Source organism: Macrobrachium nipponense, chromosome 31 (assembly GCF_015104395.2).
Source record: "Macrobrachium nipponense isolate FS-2020 chromosome 31, ASM1510439v2, whole genome shotgun sequence".
Lineage (NCBI taxonomy): Eukaryota > Metazoa > Arthropoda > Malacostraca > Decapoda > Palaemonidae > Macrobrachium > Macrobrachium nipponense.
This window is the reverse complement of record NC_061093.1, coordinates 45,487,019-45,509,103: the sequence shown is the minus strand read 5'-3', so window position 1 is coordinate 45,509,103 and position 22,085 is coordinate 45,487,019. Positions and strand designations below refer to the sequence as shown.

Genomic DNA, 22,085 nt, shown 5'->3' with positions numbered 1-22,085 from the left:
ACATGACCCTGCTCCCAAGCATTCAGAGTGCAAGGTGTTGATAACTGTAAGACATGTTATGTTAGTGTCCAAAGTATGACCAGCCGAGACTGTCAACTTTTGGAAATAAACCAATAAAAGAAATTTTGTCAGAATCTTTTACACTTTCAGTTGTTCCAATTTTGACTTTTCTGAGGAACCGTGATTTAATCAATAAAATATAAAAATAAGTATATAATAACAGCATGAAAACCTTAGAACATTTAATGAATTATAAAACAAAATTTTAAAGAGTTACTTGACTAATTCTGAATTTTAATATAACTCTTTAGTATGTTTGTATGGGAACAAGTAGTAAATGTATTTATTGCGTGTGTGTGTTTTAACATGAGAGAATTTCTGTTGGTGCAGTTTTTTCAAATTTTTATGTAATTTTAATTTATTCTGTTTCATACTGAATGACCTATTTTGGTCACAGTTCTTGGCCTCAGGCCTAGACCTGGCATGTTATCTAATCCTTCGGGCCAGCCCTATGAGAACTGAAAATCAGCTCAGTGGTCTGGTTATACTACTTTTATAATAATTTACATTGCTAGGCAGTGGGAAAATCATGGACATATCTACTCCAAAGCATTATTGACAGTAATGAATTTGAAATAGAATATTTGTTAGCATTACAAAAGATGCCTGTTTGTTTCCTTATCATTTGAAAGAGGTGCTGCACATGGTTACTGCCTCTGATTGGCACTTCTCTCAACTAGAAGTTGGCGTGGTAGTAGAGCCAAGTTTTGGTCCTACATTAGTGGGAACTTTGCAGTGGATGAAGTACACTGTATGCCAACAAAGTTTAAAAGTTGCCTTGCCCTGGATGTAGACCAGAAAATGAACTAACAAAATCACCTACACCACTGAATTAATAACCACCACAACCTAAACCATTAAAAGTTCAAAAGTTGCCCTTGCCCTGGGTGTCGACCAGAAAACAAACAAACATACAAAATCACCTACACCACTGAATTATTAACCACCACTACCTAAACCATTAAAATTACGAAACTGAAGGGTACACCAGGTACCTCGTACCCCCAGGCTTCCCAAAAGAGACAAAACCTGGATTCACGGCAAGTGGATAGCAAAAGAACAGAAAGTTCCCAATGCCTCTGCCTCCAGCACCATGCCAGCCACAGATAAAGGTCCTAACATATTGCAGTCTTCTAACAGTCTCTATGTCCTTGAGGTAATGAGAGGCAAAAATGGTTTTACGTCTCCATAAGGTTAACTAATATCGAGGAGATGGAGATATGCCTAAAAGCTAGGGAAGTTGCAACTGCCCTAACTTCATGAGCCTTTACTTTCTGAAAAGAAAAGTTGTTCTTGCCAATCTTGAGTATGAGCTTTTGAAATCAATTCTCTCAGAAAAAATATGATCGCATTTTTGGAAAGAGGGCGAACTGGGCTTTTAACAGAGCACCAAAGTTAGCTCGAAGGTCCTCTAATTTTCTCCATCCTGTGAAGGTAGTATCTTAAAGATCTCACTGAACACAGGAGTCTCTCTTTTTCTTCCAGACCTAAAATAAAAATGTCCATGAGATTTCTAATAATGAAGGAACGAGGCCAGGATTTAGAAAGATCTTTGTTCTTTGCAAGAAAGTTAAACTTGTGGAAAGAGGTTTGCTTTATCTAAAGGTGCAAAAAGAAGAACTGACTTTTTGGTCAGAGATACATCTTTTGATGTAAAAGATTTGATGTAAAAGAAAACCAGAGCTCCCTCTTGAAAAAACTTCCATTGAAAAAGAGAGGCAAGCTCTGAAGAACCGTCTCTCACAGTTCTGTTGGCGCATGACAGTATGCCTAACCATTCGGAGGTTATATCTTCAGCTATAACCTGGCACTCTTCCATCTTTTTTGCTAAGGCTCTGATAGCCCAATCCAAAATGCTACATATCTCGAACACCTCAAAGGTGATCAAGTTCCACCGAGGAAAAAAATAACCTTTGTGGAGGAGAAGGCTGATCTAGCTGTCTCTACCAAAGCAGAGAAGTCCCCCTGGGAGGAGGCAGACACTCCCAGGGAAGGAGCTTCCTGTGTAGCATAAAATATTGCTCTATGAAAAAATTCGCGAATTAATGAAATTTCCCTCACAGACAAATGAAAGATGTATTCCACAAAAATTCGCAACAAAATGAAACATGGGAATCTGAAACTTGTAAAAATGGGCGGGGGGCACTATATTAAGCACACCCCTAGACCAGTCTCAAATTTAAGAATGGCCAATTAAGAAAAAATTATAATAATCAATGGAAAGAGAAAGATATGCTGTGCACATGGATGGCACAGAAAATTCAAAAATATTTTCTGTACCTTCTAGTGGAAATTAATTGGTAGTGAATATTTCCAATCCTGTGCAGGGCCTTTCCCAAAGAGTCATATAAATAAACTAATTTTAGCCTGTGCAGAGCCTCTTTCCCAAAAGATAGTCATACGAATATGCTAATTTTACCAAGTTATTTGTTTTTTTTCTAATATATTTTTATTTTATTTTGTAAAATTATAAAGGGATTTTGACGAAGGAAAAATCTATTTCTGGGGGAAGACCTGTGTAGCCCGGTTAAAAGCCCTGTATCTCACTTTTCTAAGTATAAATAGATCCTAAATATACCAGAGAAAAAAGCTAGCATGGTATGCTGAGGTTACTACCCTCGCGCGAGCACCCAGAGGGTGTCGGGTATAAAGTACAAGGCGAGTGGAAGCCGCCACTAACAGGTCTTCTGCCAATTAGAGGATTCCTTTCCAAAATCCCTCCCACAGCGAGAGCCGTTACAAAGGTTACTCCCCCTACCTCGCTCCCGCTCTTGCTACTAGTACTCGACCCGCGCGCCATCTAGGAGGGATGGGTTCACCGGGCAACACAGGTCTTCCCCCAGAAATAGATTTTTCCTTCGTCATCCCTTTTCTGGGTTCGACCTGTGTCTGCCGGTGAAAAGGTATCAGAGAATTCCCATCCAAGCTTAACAGATACCAAACAAGTATATAAAAAAGGGGTTAACGAAACCTAAGGTACATCTAAAGAATAAATTTTTTAATGCATTATAATGAGGCAGAAAATTTACTTATTTACTAATTACACTAGGACTTAAACTATGGCCTAGAACTAGTATTAACAAGATAATATAATACAATCTAAGCATGGTATCTGAAGCAATATACAAGGGTATGTACAGACAGGTCCATAAAACAAATATGGTCTCAACACTATATAGTACATGTTCTAGTGGTGGGATGACAACCAAACCCTCACGACCCGGAGGAGAGAGATTTGGTAGGGAATACAAGCAAGGCAGGTACAAAGGAGAGAGTATTAAGGGAAAAGAAGTGACCAAAGGCTAAGGAAAGGAGTTTGATAAGATTCAACTGCTGGGAATTTAAGGGCCTCTAAATTTTTGAGATAGTGGCGTATAAAAAATTGCTGGAGATTTCCAACCTGTATATTTCTTCAGGTCTTCGAAATTCATGTTGTGAAAGTAGTTAATGGAGGTAGCCACTGCTCGGATATTATGGACGTGTGGGACTGAATCCGGGTTGTCCTGTTTAATAAAGTAGAGTATTTGTTGTCCAATACCTTTAAGAGAAATCGTACCACCTTTCTCTCTAATGAAAAGGGGGCCTGAAGATTTTTCGGATGTCCTGGCTAAGAAGGATTTAAGGGTAACGACAGGACACAATGATGTGTCCTGTGTCAGAGGAATGATTTTCCATGGGGCCCATCTGTTTTGTGGGTCCTCGTTTTTAGCCAAGAACCTCCAATCTGGGGATAGTAATACTTCCTCCGACGGGAGGAATTCCATATGGTCTGGATTCCTAGAGAGAGCCGAGAGTTCAGATATTCTGGCACCTGAGGCCATGGCCATTAGGAATAAAGTTTTCCTAACCAGGGTTATATAAGAGCATGACTCATTATTAGTGTCTGAGACTAATTTAAGTATGTCATTCAAAAACCAAGAGACCGTATGAGGGCAGTCTATTGGTCTCAGGTGGGCACATGCTTGTGGAATCAAAGAGAAGTATGAATTTGACAAGTTAATATTAAAGCCAACCTGAAAAACCTTCCTTAAGGCTGACTTGATTGTCGTAATGGTACTAGCGGCTAGGCCTTTCTCAAGTAGAGTTCTAAAGAACGAAATTGCCAGATTCGTGGTCATTTTATGAGCTGCTGAGTCTTTTAGAAATTTGGCCAACTTCTTCACTGCTGAATCATATTGCCTGAGTGTTGATTCTCTTTTATCTGATTCTATGAATAATATGTTTAGTGGATCAATAATAGCGTCCTTTTGGACTGAAAACTTCATGAAGTCCATAAAGTTAGGGCACTCAGAATTCTTGAGGAAGCTGACACAGTCTGAGTTTGTACTGTCTGTGTCAGTTCTGGACGAGGGATCCGTTTGGGTCGGAGCTTCAGTTCTAGAAGAAGTGGAAACCAGTTGCTCTTTGGCCAGTTGGGTGCCACTAATGCTACTTGTCCTGTGAAAGATCTTAGCTTGTGCAGGACCTTCATCAGAAGATTCACCGGTGGAAATAGGTAAATCTTCTGCCAATTGTTCCAATCTATGGACATCGCATCTGTGGCGTAAGCTAGAGGGTCCAGGTTGGGTGCCACATAACACGGTAGTTTGTGGTTGGATTCTGTGGCGAATAGGTCTACTTGAAGGTCCGGGATTTGATTGCAAATCCACCGGAATGACTTCCTGTCCAGGGACCACTCCGATTCCAGCGGAGTTGTCCTGGAAAGTGTGTCTGCGATAACATTCTTTACTCCTGACAGGTGCCAATGATTTTTCGCCGCCAATGAAAATATCGCAATCAATACGTGATTTAGTTTGCTTGACCTGGAGCCTCCTTTGTTTATGCAATGTACCACCACTAGGCTGTCAGAGACTACCCTCACATGAATGTTCCTGGCTGGAGTCAGTCGTTTTAAGGTCAGGAAAACTGCCATAGCTACTAGAACATTGATGTGGCATCGGCCGGAGTCAGTCTTTTAGGTCAGGAAAAACTGCCATAGCTACTAGAACATTGATGTGGAACTGGCGGAACATATCCGACCATGTTCCCTGTACTTTCTTGTATTGTGAATATCCTCCCCAGCCGCTCAGTGATGCGTCCGTGTGGATGGTCAGAGACGGCAGAGGGAATTGCAATGGTACTGACTTGGCCAGGTTGCGGCGTTCCGTCCATGGGTGGAATTACCGAGCTCTTGTCCCTGAGATTGATGTTGGCTCTCTTCCTCCAGACTCGATTGATATCCTTTAACCTGGCTTTCAATAGGACGTCCGTCACTGACGCGAATTGTAGCGAACCTAGGATTCTCTCCTGGGTACGCAAAGAAGCCTTTTGTTCTTGAGGAACTGTTTCGTAGCCTTCGCTATCTCATTGATCTTCTTGGATGGTAGAGATAGTTTGTGTTTGATTAGGTCCCATTGTATTCCCAGCCATTGAAAGCGGGAAGCCGGAATGAGCCAGGATTTTTCCTTGTTCATCTGGAAGCTCAGAAATTCCAAGAATCTTTTAACCTTGGCTGTTGCCTTGAGACACTCTTCGTCGCTGGCTGCCAAATGAGCCAGTCGTCTAGATAGGCAGGTGCGGAGAGAAGTTCCTTGCTATCGGATCATGATAGTAAGCGTCTGTAAGATCTATAGAGGTGGTGAAGGCCCCACGGGGAAGTGAGGTCCGCACCTGCGAGACGGTCAACATGCGGAATCTATCACATTGAATGTAATAGAGACGGGAAAAGCCCAGAATCACTCTCCTTTTGTTCGAGTCCTTTTTTGGGACTTGAAGAGACGTCCTTGAAACTCTAGGCGTTTTACTTCCTACTTTTGGGCGAGATCTTTGGCATAGTCTAGAAGGTCCGTTGTCGGAGTCTGGTTAAAACTGATAGGTGGAGGGGGCCCTTTCTCCCATTTCCACCCTAGACCTTTGGAGACTATACTGTGGGCCCATGGACTGAAGGTCCAATGGTCCCGGAAGAGATATAATCTCCCTCCCACCTGCGGGCTCTCACTGGTTGGCTGCAGGTCTGCTTCTTCTTCTGCCTCCTCCGAAGCCTCTACCTCTTGCTCCACCACGTAGCCAGGCGTGGCGCCACCTCTGGCTCTGCTACTTCCGGCATGCCTATTGTAGCCGCCAAATGCGCCTCACGACTCATAGGAGGGGTTGAGGCTGAAGGCTGCTGAGCCGGCATAGTTTGTACCAGAACAAGCTGCTGCTGCGGTTGAGCCTTAGATGTCGAAGGCTTACCGGCCTGAGAGACCGGACCGCTTGCACTATCGCCTGAGGATGAGAGGTCTGGTAGGGATGGAGATTCCTTGGCCTCTTCCTAGGTCTGGATTGGGGTCTTGGGCCATCAAACTTCCTTTTGAAAGGAAGTTCCCAATGGACCCGAAGACTCTGGTTAGCTCTGGCTGTCTCATGAAAGACATTGTTAACTTCGTCTTTCGGGAACAGATTTTCTCCCCATATTGAGGAATTTATGAGTCTGTTAGGCTCGTGCCTTATAGAGGCACTTGTCAGGACGTACTTTCTGCAGGCTCGTCTCGCCATAATGAAATCGTACAGGTCCGTTTGGAAAGTCTGTAACAGGGCTTTCGTGAGAATCGGAACAACTGTTCTTCAGTGTAGGATGATGCGACCAACTCCGCCGCAGTGACTGAGTTGATCGACCTTCCTAACCTGGTTCTTGCCTCGAATTCCTCTTTGACCAAGTGGTCCGGAATTCTAGGTAGCTTCTCTGCCAACGGAGCGCAATCCGGGTCGAGTTTACCTGCCATAAACGTAGCCGGAGGGTCCTCCCAGAACTCTACATCTGCGGGGAAGAGTAGAGAGGTAGCCTCCATCTCCTTTAGAGTTGGTAAGGGTTTATCCTCCACCGCAGCTTGCATGGTTAGTTCCGCCACTTTGGTTGTACAGGGTGACAGAACTCCTTCTGGGGTCACAAACATAGTGAAGCTACCTTTATGGGGCGTCAGTTTGGTGTTAAGGCATCCCCATTTAGAAAGGGTGCGAACCCATACAGCTTGATCTTGGTCCCTAGGGAAGATCACTGTCTCCTTCGGGACCTTAGATACTCTGACTAGCGCATGTTCCGCTAGCCCGACGCGTCCGGGGAATGGGAATTGGAGACTCAGCCGTGAAGAACTCAAAGTCCTCCACCGGGCGGGTTCCGCACCCTTCGATCGTCAACTTCCCATCTGAAAATGGGGCCTGTAATGCTTGTCGCCACGGGTTGTTATTCTCAAATGGCGGCATCTTAGACGTACCCTGAACTGTCGTGGTCAGAGTCGTGGGCCCGGAGTTAACTCCGATGAGAGCAATGAATAAAGAAATTCTTTGGGTGTATTTGCCAGCTCCCGATTCCGTCCTTGGAAGGTAGACGTATGTCTAGTATGTGGGATCTGAGATCCGCCGGACCGGAGAAGAGGAAAGACCTCATCTCTATTATGGTCGGCAGAATTAGAAGGCTACGCATTATCGTAGTCAAATACCTGACCCAACTACCGTTCCCACCGGAGTGGGAACGACACAAGAACAGAAACTGAGCTACGGCAACTTAGTGCAACACTCCGGCAGCGGATGTGAGGGTGAGTCACACTCCGTCAGCACCTGAAAGGTCCGGAGATATCTACAGTGTAGTCCCCAAAGCTTAGCCTACTCAAAGTCTCATCTCTTATTGTCATAAGTAATGACGGCGGAACGGGCTGAAGCAGCAGATCAGGGGAAGATAATTCCTCTATCTGAACCTGCCCGCCTCTATTGGGGGGAGCGTAGCTCCTAGCCTGAACCCGTAGCCGGGGGCGGACAACTGGAGAGAGAGACCACCGAGCGGCGGAGCTGTATAAATGCACAATCCAGAGCGATGTCCGCTGGCTGGTGCGGTACTAGACCGCTATAAGGCCGGCGGAGCTATCCACTTGAAGACATAAGGGATTACATATGATACCAGTAACCTCACCACTCCCACTCCTCTCTTCCCCACTTAAGTGAAAAACTCGAGCGGTCGTTCATCGATAAGACTACTAGCACCACGAGTTATAAGCGTCCAGCAGTGCCGAGCTAGGAAGTGGGGGAAGGGGGGGGTAGGTGGTATGTGGGGTGGTCGGTCGTGATCGTCTGGCCACCAACCCGATCAGAGATGGACACCTATTGAAAGCTGTGTAGCCTACTACTGTAGGGGTAGTAGGCTGACTGGGCCTGTGGCCCGCTGTGATTGGTACAGTGACCAATCAGTGATCGCTCTCAACCGGGAGGACATGGCCTACTACTAAAGGTTGTACTAAAGGAGGCTAGCACAAGACGATATACAAACCAGACCATTTAATGTACAGCAATACAATATACAATATATAAGAATAATATATACAATTAATAATGAGGCATCATGGAAGAGTTGCAAAGGAATATAAGGCGAAAGGAGAATACCCAGTATGGACCTAGCTTAACCTTCCGAGATCATTACAGAACCGGACAGGTAGGCCAAATCTCCTCTTAAGACATCATTATGTAGACAGTGGCCCTCGACCAAACCTACTAAATTCGAATTTTTCGAGCTAGATCGGCAGGGAGGATAGGTCCAACAATGTGATAAGAGAGAGACTCTCTATCCTTGATATCCTCCCCTCAAGCACCGTAGCACCGGCAGGGGGAGAGGCATAAAGGGTACAGGGGTAGGGACACTTAGCCTACCTTCCAAGCCTAACTTAGGCTTGGTCGGTTAAGCCAGGGAGGGAAGCAACTCTTCCAACCTCTCAGTGATATGAAATCAACGTGCATAATTCAACATCTATTTGGTTTGTATTAAACAATAACTCATGCATGTCTCACACCAGGAGAGAGAGAGAGAGAGGACTCTCTCCTCTCCCATGATAAATGCAATAGGCTACTAGTAGCCTAACAATTTTACATGTACAATATGCTAAAATTACGCAGAGATAGGCACGAACACGCTCTTGAGAAGCTGGGGGGGGGGGGGGGGTGGGGGGACAGGGGCTAGAATATAAACTGATCAATCTTTCTTTAAAACCCCAGAGGACGTCATGAGCGTGTTAGGCCTTCCTCCGAACCAATCCTAACCTGGTTCGGTCAATAATTAAGCACGTAATATGAAATACGTCACTGATGATTGTATGGAATACTCAAAAAATCATAAATGTGCATAAACAATATAATATACAATAAACAATATAATATACAATACCATAATGAGGTATCATGGAAGAGTTGCAAGAGGAACATAAGGTGTAAGGAAAATACCCGGCATGGGTCTAGCCTAACTCTCTGAGATCACTATGGATTCGGTCAGGTAGGCCAGATAAACCTCCAAGGATATCCTGGCGTGGACGGTGGGCACTCAACCAAACCCTCCATACTCGAAATTTTCAATCTGGTCAGGTAGGGAGGATAGGTCCAACAGTATGACAAGAGAGATACTCTCTATCCTTGATATCCTCCCCGTTAGCACCTTAGCGCGGACGGTGGGAAAGGTAAGGGTATAGGGGTAGGGGCACCTAGCCTACCTTCCAAAACCTAATCTAGGCCTGGTCGGTTCAGCTAAGGAAGGAAGCAACTCCTCCAACTTCTTGTGATATGAAAATCATAAATGCATAAACAATATAATATATGATACATTAATGAGATATCATGGAAGAGTTGCAAGAGGAACATAAGGTGTAAGGAAAATACCCAGCATGGATCTAACCTAACTCTCCGAGATCACTATGGATCCAGTCAGGTAGGTCAGATAAACCTCGTAGGACGTCATAGCGTGGACGGTGGGCACTCAATCAAACCCTCCATACTCAAAATTTTTGATCTGGAAGGGTAGGGAGGATAGGTCCAACAGTATGACAAGAGAGATACTCTCTATCCATGATATCCTCCCCGTTAGCACCGTAGCGCGGACGGTGGGAAAGGTAAGGGTATAGGGGTAGGGGCACCTAGCCTACCTTCCAAAACCTAATCTAGGCCTGGTCGGTTAAGCTAGGGAAGGAAAGCAACTCATCCAACCTCTTCAGTGATATAAAATCATGAACGTGCGTAAATCAAAAACCTATCTGGTTCGCATTAAAACAATAACATATGCACGTCTCGTATCGGCAGAGAGAGAGAGAGAGAGAGAGGACTCCCACCTCTATGATAAATATACGATAGGCTAGTAGCCCTAAAAGGCACATATATGATATGAAATATAAAATTAACATAAAAATAAGAATATAAAAATAAAGGAAATAACCAATAATAATGATGCACTCAAATGGCGAATAAACTAGCGGCACTCCAGTGCGTTTTTAAAGGGACCGAAGGCTAAAAATGGAATGCATCGTAACCATACGAATTACGAAAACACAATTTGGAATACTCAAGTTGGATTGAAGAAGCAGAGAGTTCCACAGAAGACGTAGCTTCGGCAATTTAAGGCACCAAGGGAGCAATTGAAGACGCATGCGACCATCACAAAGGCTAGTTACAAGAATGTAGATGGTGCGCGGGTTGAGTACTAGTAGCAAAAGCGGGAGCGAGGTAGGGGGAGTAACCTTTGCAACGGCTCTCGCCGTGGGAGGGATTTTGGAAAGGAATCCTCTAATTGGCAGAAGACCTGTGAGTAGTGGCTTCCACTCACCTTGTACTTTATACCCGACACCCTCTGGGTGCTCGCGCGAGGGTAGTAACCTCAGCATGCCAGGCTAGCTTTTTTCTCTGGTATATTTAGGATCTATTTATACTTAGAAAAGTGAGCTACAGGACTTTTCACCGGCAGACACAGGTCAAACCCAGAAATGACAGCTCCATATCATATAAGAACTAAAATCAGTAACAAATTCTGAGTACTACATATAGTATATTTATGGTAAAATATTTAAGAGACATTGTGGATTCAGGAGTGGCACTACATTCTTGCATTTCATCTCCAAGTCAAACTGATATCCCTGTCTCCTCTACTGAGCTACAAGACTGGCTGTGTAAGAGTTGTCAGAAGTCATATTTGGCCCATGGAAGTGATCTGATCACTTTTCCTGCAAAATTCGTTCAAACTGTATGGTGGAAAATCTTTAACATACGGTATATGTGTTACCCAGACCACCACAATGTAAACATAGTTTATGTATGTTACCTATCCACAATGGGTTAATGTAGGGATAAATTCTCTGGTGCTAGGTGGAATCTGGTTAAAAATAACACAAGGAATTGGTGGCAATTGGCGTTAGCCAGCATGGCAGTAGGAGGAAGCTACATTGACCTGCTTTGCCCCCATTATGTATCATCATACCAGCTTCTCTCTAATCACCTTCATTGCAAAATGGTTCAGTGGCCATCTTTCACAAGAAGCCAGTTATGGCACTTCCTGCCCACATAGCTAATTCAGGTTTTCTTCAATGCTTGAGCATCTGTCTTAAATAGCAATACAAAAAATTATCTGAAGGGTTTGTATGTACAGCAAGCAAACTTTTTTTTTTTTTAATCTATGATGTCCCACCTCCCTTTCTGGCTCTCATTTTGCAGCCAAACCAAGAATACAACAGAAGTGAAATAAATACCTACATAGAGACTAGTCAGAGGGTGCACTCCACTGCCAAGTGACTAGCAGGCAGACAATTCTAACTGTTATTCAGAAATGGATTGTCTGGCAACACTTGAAGATCACAAATATGGACAACTATAATTAATGGATCTGTACACAAAAATGTACTTTTCTATAAAGAAAAAAAAACTTTAAACTTTATTTTTATCTTGTACAACTTTAACCTTGTACGTATATTAGGCAACAGTTCTATTATTAACAAATTAAGTTAAATATACTTATGTATGGATCTGTAACAAAATCAGCCTTAAAAGTTTAGATTTAGTTCATTATGGAAGACTTCATGCTGAATCATGAAACAATATATAAAGTAGCATTACAAAGTACGTATACAGTACTGTACGGTAGTTGCTGAAACCTAAAAATGTTTTAAATAAAAAAAAGGTACAGCAAGGCTCTACTGATTCTAAACAAGAAGAAACATGACAAGATCATCTAAGATATTGTATAGTATATACAAATTTAAAAAAAATTTAAAGGATGAGATTTATTTATTTAAAAACTAATTTATGGTACGTACTTTTTTGCTTCGCCAGCATCGACAGAAAACAGCCTTGTTTCCCAAGTCTTCAATATCAAAACTATCAACGACCTTGGCATCTTCTTTTCTAATGGATAAATTAACAGGGGCTATCTGAAAAAAAAAATTATAAATAAAAAATGAAATTACTCCTCCATTACATACCAATGTACCTGTATTTACAGTTAAAATGATACAGTAGTACATGAAAGTATATTGCGTGTGGCTGGAAGTACAAGATGTCACTAAAAGAGAGAAGAAATATAAATTTGGTAAAAATAAAATATTAGAATGAGATCTAATTATCCAAAATGTCACATTATAGATAGATTTTACTTTCTGGATCATGGTTTACAGGTGTAATGTAACAACATTAACATGGAATGCCTAGCAGCATGTGACTACATCATGATTAAAACCATCCCTCTTATGAAATGAAATGGTTAGGTGATTCCTTTGGGTCCCTTTATACTGCAAAGATCAATATCAACATTATGAGGCTTCAACAGTAGCAATTATTCCATGAGAGTAAATTGAGGATTTTGTCAGGGGTGTCCATTACCATTTGGATTAGTTAGTTGCCCCACCTTATGTGTCAGAACCAAAGCCCAGTACATTTGCTATTATTGTTCAAGTTTTGTGTCATACCAGAGTTGGCTACCTCAATGACCTCAAGATAACCCTGATGGCAAAACTCCTTCACCAAATCCTACAGCTGCAAATGCCTACATAGGATCACTTGCAGCCACATGGGATAGTACTGCCTTCAATTAAGCATGCTACAATGTCAAATTCAACAAATTTTCAAGTGCTATAATTCTTTTCATAGGCTAACACACAGAAAGATGTTAAGAGAGATGATCAGTGTATAGTTCAATAATTTAAGTTTTACTGTTTGTATGTTTGTTGTTTTCCACTCATCATTCCAGGGTAGACTGTAAACTTGTACAGTATATAGTATAAAATTGGCTAATGGTGCAATTGTATACAGTATATTAACAAAGATCTAAAGAAAATTTAACAGCAATCTAGTCAGTGTGTTTTCATTTTCTTATTACTATTCTTGTACTTGCACAACATTCATCCTTTACGTACACACATTACGTAATACACATGATAATTTTCATTTTTGGTTCTTTTGTGTTATCGGTGGACTCGGTCAATGGCGATCCAGTTTTATGGCGCTTATGCAGCCCCATAAAATCAGCGATTAATGGCTCCATAAAGTGGCAGGTTTCAGTTACCGGCGCCATCCGATAATAGAGTTTTGGCGTCATAACATACCTAACAGAGGCGCCATTAACCAAAACTCAGCCCCATAAATAGCCAAGTTTCGATTATTGGCGGATTTCACTTAGCATCCCACTGAGAACAGAACCCCCACTGATAAGCAGGGACTGCCTGTACTTATAAAAATTCCACAATAATTAATTCTTATTTTTTTAGTGTATATTTCTGTAAGCTTGCCAGGGACATGGTAGGATTATTTGGTAGCTAAGAGGTGGCATGCCATTGGTTAGCCTGGCCAATATTCCATTTCCAGACTGGATATACTATTTGTACCCTCAGATTTATTAGTGAGTGGCTGAGGGTTTATTATAAAAATTTGCTTGGCAGCGATGCTGACTAATGAAATAAATTTCTAATGTTTATTTGGGTAGCCATGTACTAACTGTCATTGTTTAAACTATCAGGTGGCATCTACCCTAGGGCAAAACATACCTTGACATTGTTGCAAATGTGTGACGGACTTAAGACTAGTATTAGGGTGTCTTCACACTTCAGTAAAATATCTTATACACATGTTGGGAACTTACATCATTTACATCATAATTGGGTTGAAACAAGTCAAAGGTGATAAGTGGCAAAATTACCCCTTGGCAAATTCTGGGAAAAGAAGTGAAGCACCCGTAGGAATTCTAGCAAGTTGTTGATTTGTATTCAGCCTGTGTGATGGGTGTGCAATGAGCTGCCAACATGTGCTTATAGCATGTTTTATTTTACTGGGTACTTAGCCTTTTATGACATATTTTACTGGGTACTTAGTCTTTTATGACAGTGTGTGGGACATTGTCTTAAACTAATCCACTGACATTTCTAAACATTTCTGTATTTCAGGTTTCATTGTCACAAATGCAGACGGAGATAAGAAACAAAAGCTTAGATTTTGGGTGCACCCAAGCCTTCAATATAGACTCAAGGACAAGTTTGGGGCCTACATAAATTGAGAAAAACATGGTTCATAGATTATTCAGCCCTATGTTTTAAGTAGGTCAACAATTTAGTGGTAGTCCAAATTACTGTGTCATATAATTATCTAACATTTGTGAAAGAGTCCTTCTCTACAGATGATTGTTAAATTGCCTCAACGTGTTGCGACACAAGTGGGATAAGGTTGCTGACTTGAAGTTACGATGTTTTATTGAGTGTGGGTGAATTCTTATGCTGCAACAAAGTTTCAAGTTTGATAACATTAGAGCATTCACTAAAAACCTGAATATTGCAAACCTAAACCCACATGGAGATAACCATTACCAAATTATTTTTTTTTCTACAGCTCCTCAAGTGTTCACCCACACCCCCGGAGTAACAAACAAAAAGTCCTTAATTGAGAGTAACAGAAAAACCATCAAATCAGTTAGTGCTCGTGTGAACTATCCTAGGTGGATAGGCTCCCAGTGGTCCCCTCCCCCCTCTCTTGTTGTTCGGTAGTGGCGGAGTATTGCTGCTGGACTGAACTGGGGGGGGAAGGGTAGGGAAGTACGTGGGGTAGGGGAACCTTCCAACCTCTGCGGCCAGATAAGGTCGGAGGAGGTAGGGGGAGAAGGTCCCGAGCCCCCGAGGCACGTGATGAGTGAAAGCACCAGTAGGGGGAACTCCCCACAAGCCCCGTGAGTCACCCCCTCTCATGCAGACTCGGACGCTAGCTGTGAGAAACGAGTCAACACCCATTGGCGTGGGTGGCAATGTGTGGAGGGGGGGATGGAGGGGACGGGTGGAGGACCCCGTAACTGGGAGGCTCACCGCGATCAACCAGCGGCCTTCCCAGCCAGGTGATAAACACGAGGTGGGGAAGGTCCATCGGAACAACAAAGGTCGAATCTAATATAACAGATATATTAGGATTACTTATAATAAAATAAATTAAATCAAAACATATAAATATAATGCGATATCTTAAAGCTAGGCTAACACAGGGGACACGAATAAACTAAACAAATCAAAATAAAGGTATAGGCTAATCGCCGATCCGAAGAAAGGGGTATGTTAGCCTAACCTAACCTCTAGTTCAAGAGAAGGAGGGCAGGCTAATCGCCAATCCGAAGATTGGGGTTTGTTAGCCTAACCTAACGGTAAGGTCAGTGATAACAGGGTTAGGCTAATCGCCAGTCCGAAGAATGGTGTATGCTAGCCTAACCTAGTACCTACTAGTAAGATTGAACGGTAATCAGGAACTAGAGTAGGCAAGAGGGAACATAAGAATAATTAGTATGATATGACGCTCTAAACCATGACTGATAAAAACTCCTAACAAACGTAAGGCATAGCTAGGCTAAGGTCCGAAACATGCGGTCGGAGCGTGCCCCGTGAAGGCCTAACTAACAAGCTAACTGCATAAAAGATATAGAAACTATGTATAAGTAACCATATCAATAGTACTGTGAAAAGGGAAATCCCTAACGGTATGGGAGACCGAAAGAGAGAACCCTTACCGCATGGAACCCTTACCGCCATGCGGTCGAGGGGCAGACCGGGCCGATAAGGCTCCGAACATACAAAAAAAAAACACGTAGATCATCATAAAATGAGATCAGTAACCCCAAACAGTACTTAACTTAGAAGCAGAAGCTGAAGACATCTTGAAAAAACCTCAGAAAAGCGATCGCACAGCACAGAGAAAAAAGCAACGTGTGGCGGCGATGGCGGCTATCAAAGGAATGACATCACAGGCGTCAGAGGTGCTCACGGTAGTAGTAGAGAGTACCGGGAGCTGTAGCACGGCTCCTCCGTAGTTGGGGGTTTTGTCGAATGAAGAAGCTAAATGGCAAGGGACCTCTGGTAGTGATTCCACTCGCTCCTTTACTATACCGACACTTCTATTAGAGGTGAGCGAGCCATTTATCTTGGCATTATATTGTTTCTTTTTTCTCAAGGATGAATAGCAATATTTATACCTAAGAAATAGTATCAAAGGATCCATTTCACAGGGCGACACAGGTTAAGCCCAGAAAAAGCCTTAAGAAAGACCAAGTACATATGCACACCTACTTCTCTGCCAAGCTATTTGTTGAAAGACCAAATAAAAGGGTTCCAAAAATATTCCCAATTATGGGAAGGCCATGTTCCAACTGCTTGTGTAGTAAATAATAAATAGCTTTGCTACTTGCCCATCCTTCAGACTTGCATATTACGTAGTAGACTTGCAGCACCCTACAGGATTCTTACAAAAAGGTATTCAGAAAGATCTGGAGGGAACAAAGCCTCAGATGCTGAAGACAAGACCCCTTCATCTGAAACTTGACAAAAATAATAGCTCCTTTTGGTTTCATAAAATGCCCATGAGATGAGACCATTCCTTTGATGGTTCATATGTAAGTTATGGTGAGCGCACTTGACTCCTACTTGCACTTTTCTGTGGTGGTTCGGCTTGAAACTTGCACTGTTTGCCAAGGCATCAGGACATGTGTGGCATTTACTACAATTATTCAATATCAAATAAAGATAAAACATACTAATGTTAAAAGAAGCATCATTATCATATTACAGGCAGTCCTAACTATCGATGGACTTGGTTAATGGCGATCCAGTTTTATTGCTCTTGTCTAGCGCCATAAAATCGGTGATTTATGGTGCCATAACAGGCTGAGTTTTGGTTATTGGCGCCATAACATAACTAACAGAGGCGCCATTAACTGATCACGATGGGGTTAGGTTAAAAAAAAAAAAACCATAGTTAGTTGGAAAAATCGTATCTAAAATATATCCTAGCCTACACTAGGGTAATCAGTACCATCTTTACATATAGGGTAGCCAAGCCTACACTACACAGAATACTTTATAAGTATAGAGTATAGTAATTATTAATTTCAGCTAATTCTCTACGTTCAAAGCAGAATGGTGTATGATAATTCAGTACAAAGTAAAATTGAATAACACTAACAAGAGTTATCCTAGCATATACTATGGTATATTGTATACATTCGAATACAGTAACCCATCCTTCAGTATATGTACTCGATATGTACAGTATAGTAATTATTATATAAGCTAATTCTGGAGGTTCAATGCATCCTGACTGCTTCAATGCATTCTGATGAACACAAAAGCAGAATGGATCACGAAGGAAAATGGGATGCTTTGTTTGGGTGCTCAGTGCGGGGCCCGGTCATGCGCTGGTCCCCGAATGAAGTGTTTCCATGTGTATGAAAATCGAGGAAATGTACGATAACCAAGACAAAATTTTGTAGAAAAGTGTCCACGAAAACTGAAATGCACGAAAAGAGGTGTACGAAAACTGAGGTTTGACTGTATCGTAAAACACCTGTTCAAAAAGAGAAAATGCTATGAGCTTCTCAGAGGATGAAGGGAATAACTTGCAAATTCCCAAGCTGCCCAAGACAGGTGAAAGGAAATCACACTTAGGTAAAGGCTAATGTAATCACTGAACACCATCACCATCAAAGAAATTAATAAGGGGAATACATTTAAGAGCATTAAATAATGATAACCAAGAGGGCAATTTACAAGCAGATCACAAAATTGGGGGTACAGGATTACATGTTAGGAACATGAAACAGTGTGACCAGTTCCACCTCAATGGGGTTTCAGAGACCTGGAAGCTCGCTTACATCAGTGAAAATAGGCTTCTTTTTTTATATAACATCTTGAGATTGCATGGCACAAAATAGGTTATAATAAAGTAATCATTTGGTGCTAAAACAAATTCATTGTTTTACTTTATGCAAAAGAATATGACATTCTTTATATTCATCATTTTACAGTAATATACCAATTTTTGTATGGTTAACCAAGGAATTTCAATAAAATCCATACAATAAGTGTACAGAAATAGCATCATTACCATTAATTTTGGCACAATACAAAAGTTGAAACATTGCCAAACTCTAGGCATCATTTGCAGCAAATTTTTGTTGGGACTTAATGTAAGCAACAGTTGGAAAAAAGTACCTACCCGAACAATAAAAGAATGGTTGATTTCCACCCAATAAATGTGGAATGCTTTACCTGGATAGCATTACAAAGCTGTGTGGGACATGAATGGACTGTCTTCAGCTTTATTGGTCTGTAGAAAAATACTGTAGTACATACTCACAGAAGAGATATAGCCAGGATACATTGTAAATTATCATTATCATTATAAGGTAATTTCACCACATCAGTCAGTCGACATTCTTCACTCACTTAGGGCTAATCTAAAAGGGTCTGTTTTTATATAAGTAAATGATTTATCATTTTAAAAATTACAACACTTAAAAATGTCATGACTATACATAGGAAAAGCTGAAGATTCCAGGGACATTCTTTATGGGATCTATTTCCAATATGAAACTTTATGTCCACTGAAATTTGGATGTTTGCTTTAAACATATTCACCTGTTCAGTGTTGTCTTACCATTTCTGTGTTCTGGGATTGAGTCAAGCGGATTAGTCATGAAATGGCCACAAGTCAAGTGAACTTGACCAGATCCAACACAAGACCTTATATTTAATCCAAGCATAAGGATGCATTAGAATTCTAACAATTTTACAGATAATTCACCCATGTGCCCCTTCCCATACTCTCCCCGTTGCTGAACAACCACTGGTTCCATGCAACGTAAAAACACCATACAAAACCATACTCTTTTCACTGAAAAAGGGGTTACACCTTTAAACATATTTTTCACTGAAAAGGGAATACACCTGTAAACAAAATCACGCAAAGTTCTTCACAAGCAAAAACTGTGGATGATGTTAACATGTGTTCAGTCCAATGAACTCAATCAGTACTGTATGTATCCTGGCTAAGTTCGTGCCAATTTTGTGTCGATTGACCAAATTATGTATGTGTAAGGGAGAGGGAAATAAAAGTTGCATTAACTTGTGTAACAGGGGCAGAAGTACACAAGCTATGATAATTCTGCCTCAGTCTACATGCTCGGGAACTGTCATTCTCCTTGACTGCAACACCTAGTATGGCCATGAGTTCGATTCTTGGGCATTCCATTGAGGTGTAAGAGATATGTATTTCTGGTGATAGAAGTTCACTCTCGACGTGGTTCGGAAGTCATGTAAAGCCGTTGCTGAATAACCACTGGTTCCATGCAATGTAAAAACACCATACAAACAAACAAACAAACAGCAATACCAAGTAGTATAGTGTCTCTTCAACAAAAAATTTCATTACATGTATTAGTAAAATATGAAATATATTCAGTGTAATATTTTAGTTCAATCTAAAATATAATGTACTGAACATATAAAAGATTGCAAGAACCCAAATAATTAAAGTGATTATTGTGCACAATCTTTTATCCTAATATGCCATCATCTCCAACACAAGTGATGAGACCACTATGATAATGTATCCCCCTGTAGGGGGGTAATGCTGTCAGTGCACCTCACATGGTGCACTGTAGACATACTTAAGGTTTATAGCTGCAACACCTTTCATTCCTTTTACTGTACCTCCATTCATATCCTCTTTTTCCATCTTGCTATATTATCTCTTAACATTTGTTTCATAGTGCAACTGCGAGGTTTTCCTCCGGTTATTTCTTTCAAACCTTTCTACTACCAATTTCTGTTTCAGCACTGAATGACCTCATAGGTCCCAGCGCTTGGCCTTTGTCCTAAATTCTATATTCCATTCCATAATATATATAAAAAAAGAAATTAGCATAGTATATGTACTAAGGGTAATTATTTCACAAATTTTAAGTGTTCCGCAGTGATGTATTATAACAGTAGTATTTTAACAGCAGTTAAAAATTTTTTGCTACATAATATGAAGCACTACTAAGAAGAAAGCTCTCTCTTTCTCTTTTATTCTCATCAGAGATTGGCGAGTTTAGCAAGAAATTTAATAAGGCTTTAGGAAGAGATTAGCAAGTGTTAACCACAGAGATTCTGAGAGAGAGTAGTTTTGTCATGAATGAGAAATGAACTTGAACTTTGTTTTAACTTGTATTACACTCATATTGTCTATGATGACAATTTGTATTTTTCATAACTAACAAACCTGAGGTCTTAACATACAAAGGCCCACCTCTAACCACCCCTCTAACAACTAACCTGGGTTGGAAGAATAAACAACAGGATCACGAGTTAAAGAAGGGTATGTGGGTGGCTCCACATGACTCGTGACCAAGCACAGATGCCAATAGTCCTTTCCATACACAATTTTTTAACTTTACCGGTTTCCAACTGGTGCGAAGTTATTTATACTAATGTTAAGACCTCAGGTCTTACCATTAGGATTAATTAAAAATTCGTCATTTTTTGATAGATTAAAAATTCGTCATTTTTTGCTGATTTTTTTACTGCTCTTTACATGATAATAGCTTACCATCATGGGTTCATGTTAAGATGTCCACATGCAATGCATCACTAAGTCTACCTGTCTAGTGTAGTCGGGATAATCTACACAGAAACTCATCATAGCTTAGTCTAAACAAACTATTTAACAGACATTCATTAATTGAAGGTAAAAATTCAATTAATTGTTTTACTGTTTATTCTTGTTCATTAGTGTGTGTGTGTGAATCAAACTGCAATACATATTAGGCTAAGATTTGCAATTGGCTAGTACTATAGGCTATGGAAGTGAGACTGCCTTTTCATAATCTGCATTTTGCACATTTTCACCACCACTTGAGATTCATAAGTGTAGATAAGCAAAGGATGAGTGTTTATTTCAATAAGTAAAATGGCTTTAACTGGGAAGGAGTGGAAGACTTATTTGGAGAACATTGGAAAACTGTGAGAAGCCTGGTCTCTTCATAGAGTATAGATTCTGTGCTCTTTCAGTTTGAGTAAGATGCTGCTGCATGTTCTGTGTGCCCATGTTTTATGGGATAGTTTTCTCATTAAATTTATTAAATTTAAGGCATCTTTTCATTTTCTTTAAAGTATGCAGTATAAATTCCAGATTCATATACAATATTATGTCTAAAATATTCATGCAGTAGCTGATTGATTTATTGCTCCTTAATTTTTAATTCAGTATCACAGTTTTGACACTGAATATGATAGCTTGTGTTTTCTCAATAAAATATGTCTACATTACTCATGGCAATAATGAATACCTGTATATATTGTATATATTAGGCCCATTGCTGGTTAGTATTTGTGGCTATACTGAAAATATATTATACTTATTGCTGGCTTTACACTCTATAAAGAAAATTATTATACAGATGTTATTTTGGATAACAAAAACAGGTACGTGCATTTGCCTCTAAAAATTTATACATACTATGAAGCTTTGAAAGCAACTTTTAAATTTTATAATTTACTGTTTCTGCATTTTTAGTTGGAGTTCTAGTTCCTCTTAATTTACCCAGCTGTTTTTATTCTAGGTCAGCTTTATGTTGAGGCTGAAGATTGCTATTTAGAAGTAATATGTGATACCCTCTCATACAAAGAGGTAAGTGTAAAAAGATTGTCCTTGTAATTATTTTATTTAAAAAACTACATATAAAAATTAGAAAGGAGAAAAAAGTATTAATAGATATTAGGTCTTTTTACTTGTAGGGTTTAAAAATCATGTAACCAGTATAGACTAGGTTCAGTGTTTGTGAATGAAGGTTTGGCTCCAACCAGCACTGTATTGAGGAAGCGGATTCTTTGAGTAGACATTCTAGGCAACTAATACGTAACAGAGCAGTTCAAAAGTGGGAGTGTATAAGAAGGTTATTAAAAATGTGACTACATGCTGTACTTAGGAAATATTAT

The 22,085-nt window shown here is 40.7% G+C and overlaps 1 protein-coding gene across 1 annotated transcript in view; it reads right to left on the bottom strand.

Moving 5' to 3' along the window:
* LOC135206938 (CDGSH iron-sulfur domain-containing protein 1-like) overlaps nucleotides 1-22,085 on the bottom strand; it is a 75,159-nt gene that overhangs the window by 2,872 nt on the left and 50,202 nt on the right. The window contains exon 3 of the mRNA XM_064238447.1: nucleotides 12,129-12,242. Coding sequence (XP_064094517.1) covers nucleotides 12,129-12,242 — 114 coding nt within the window. The remainder of the gene's footprint in view (nucleotides 1-12,128; nucleotides 12,243-22,085) is intronic.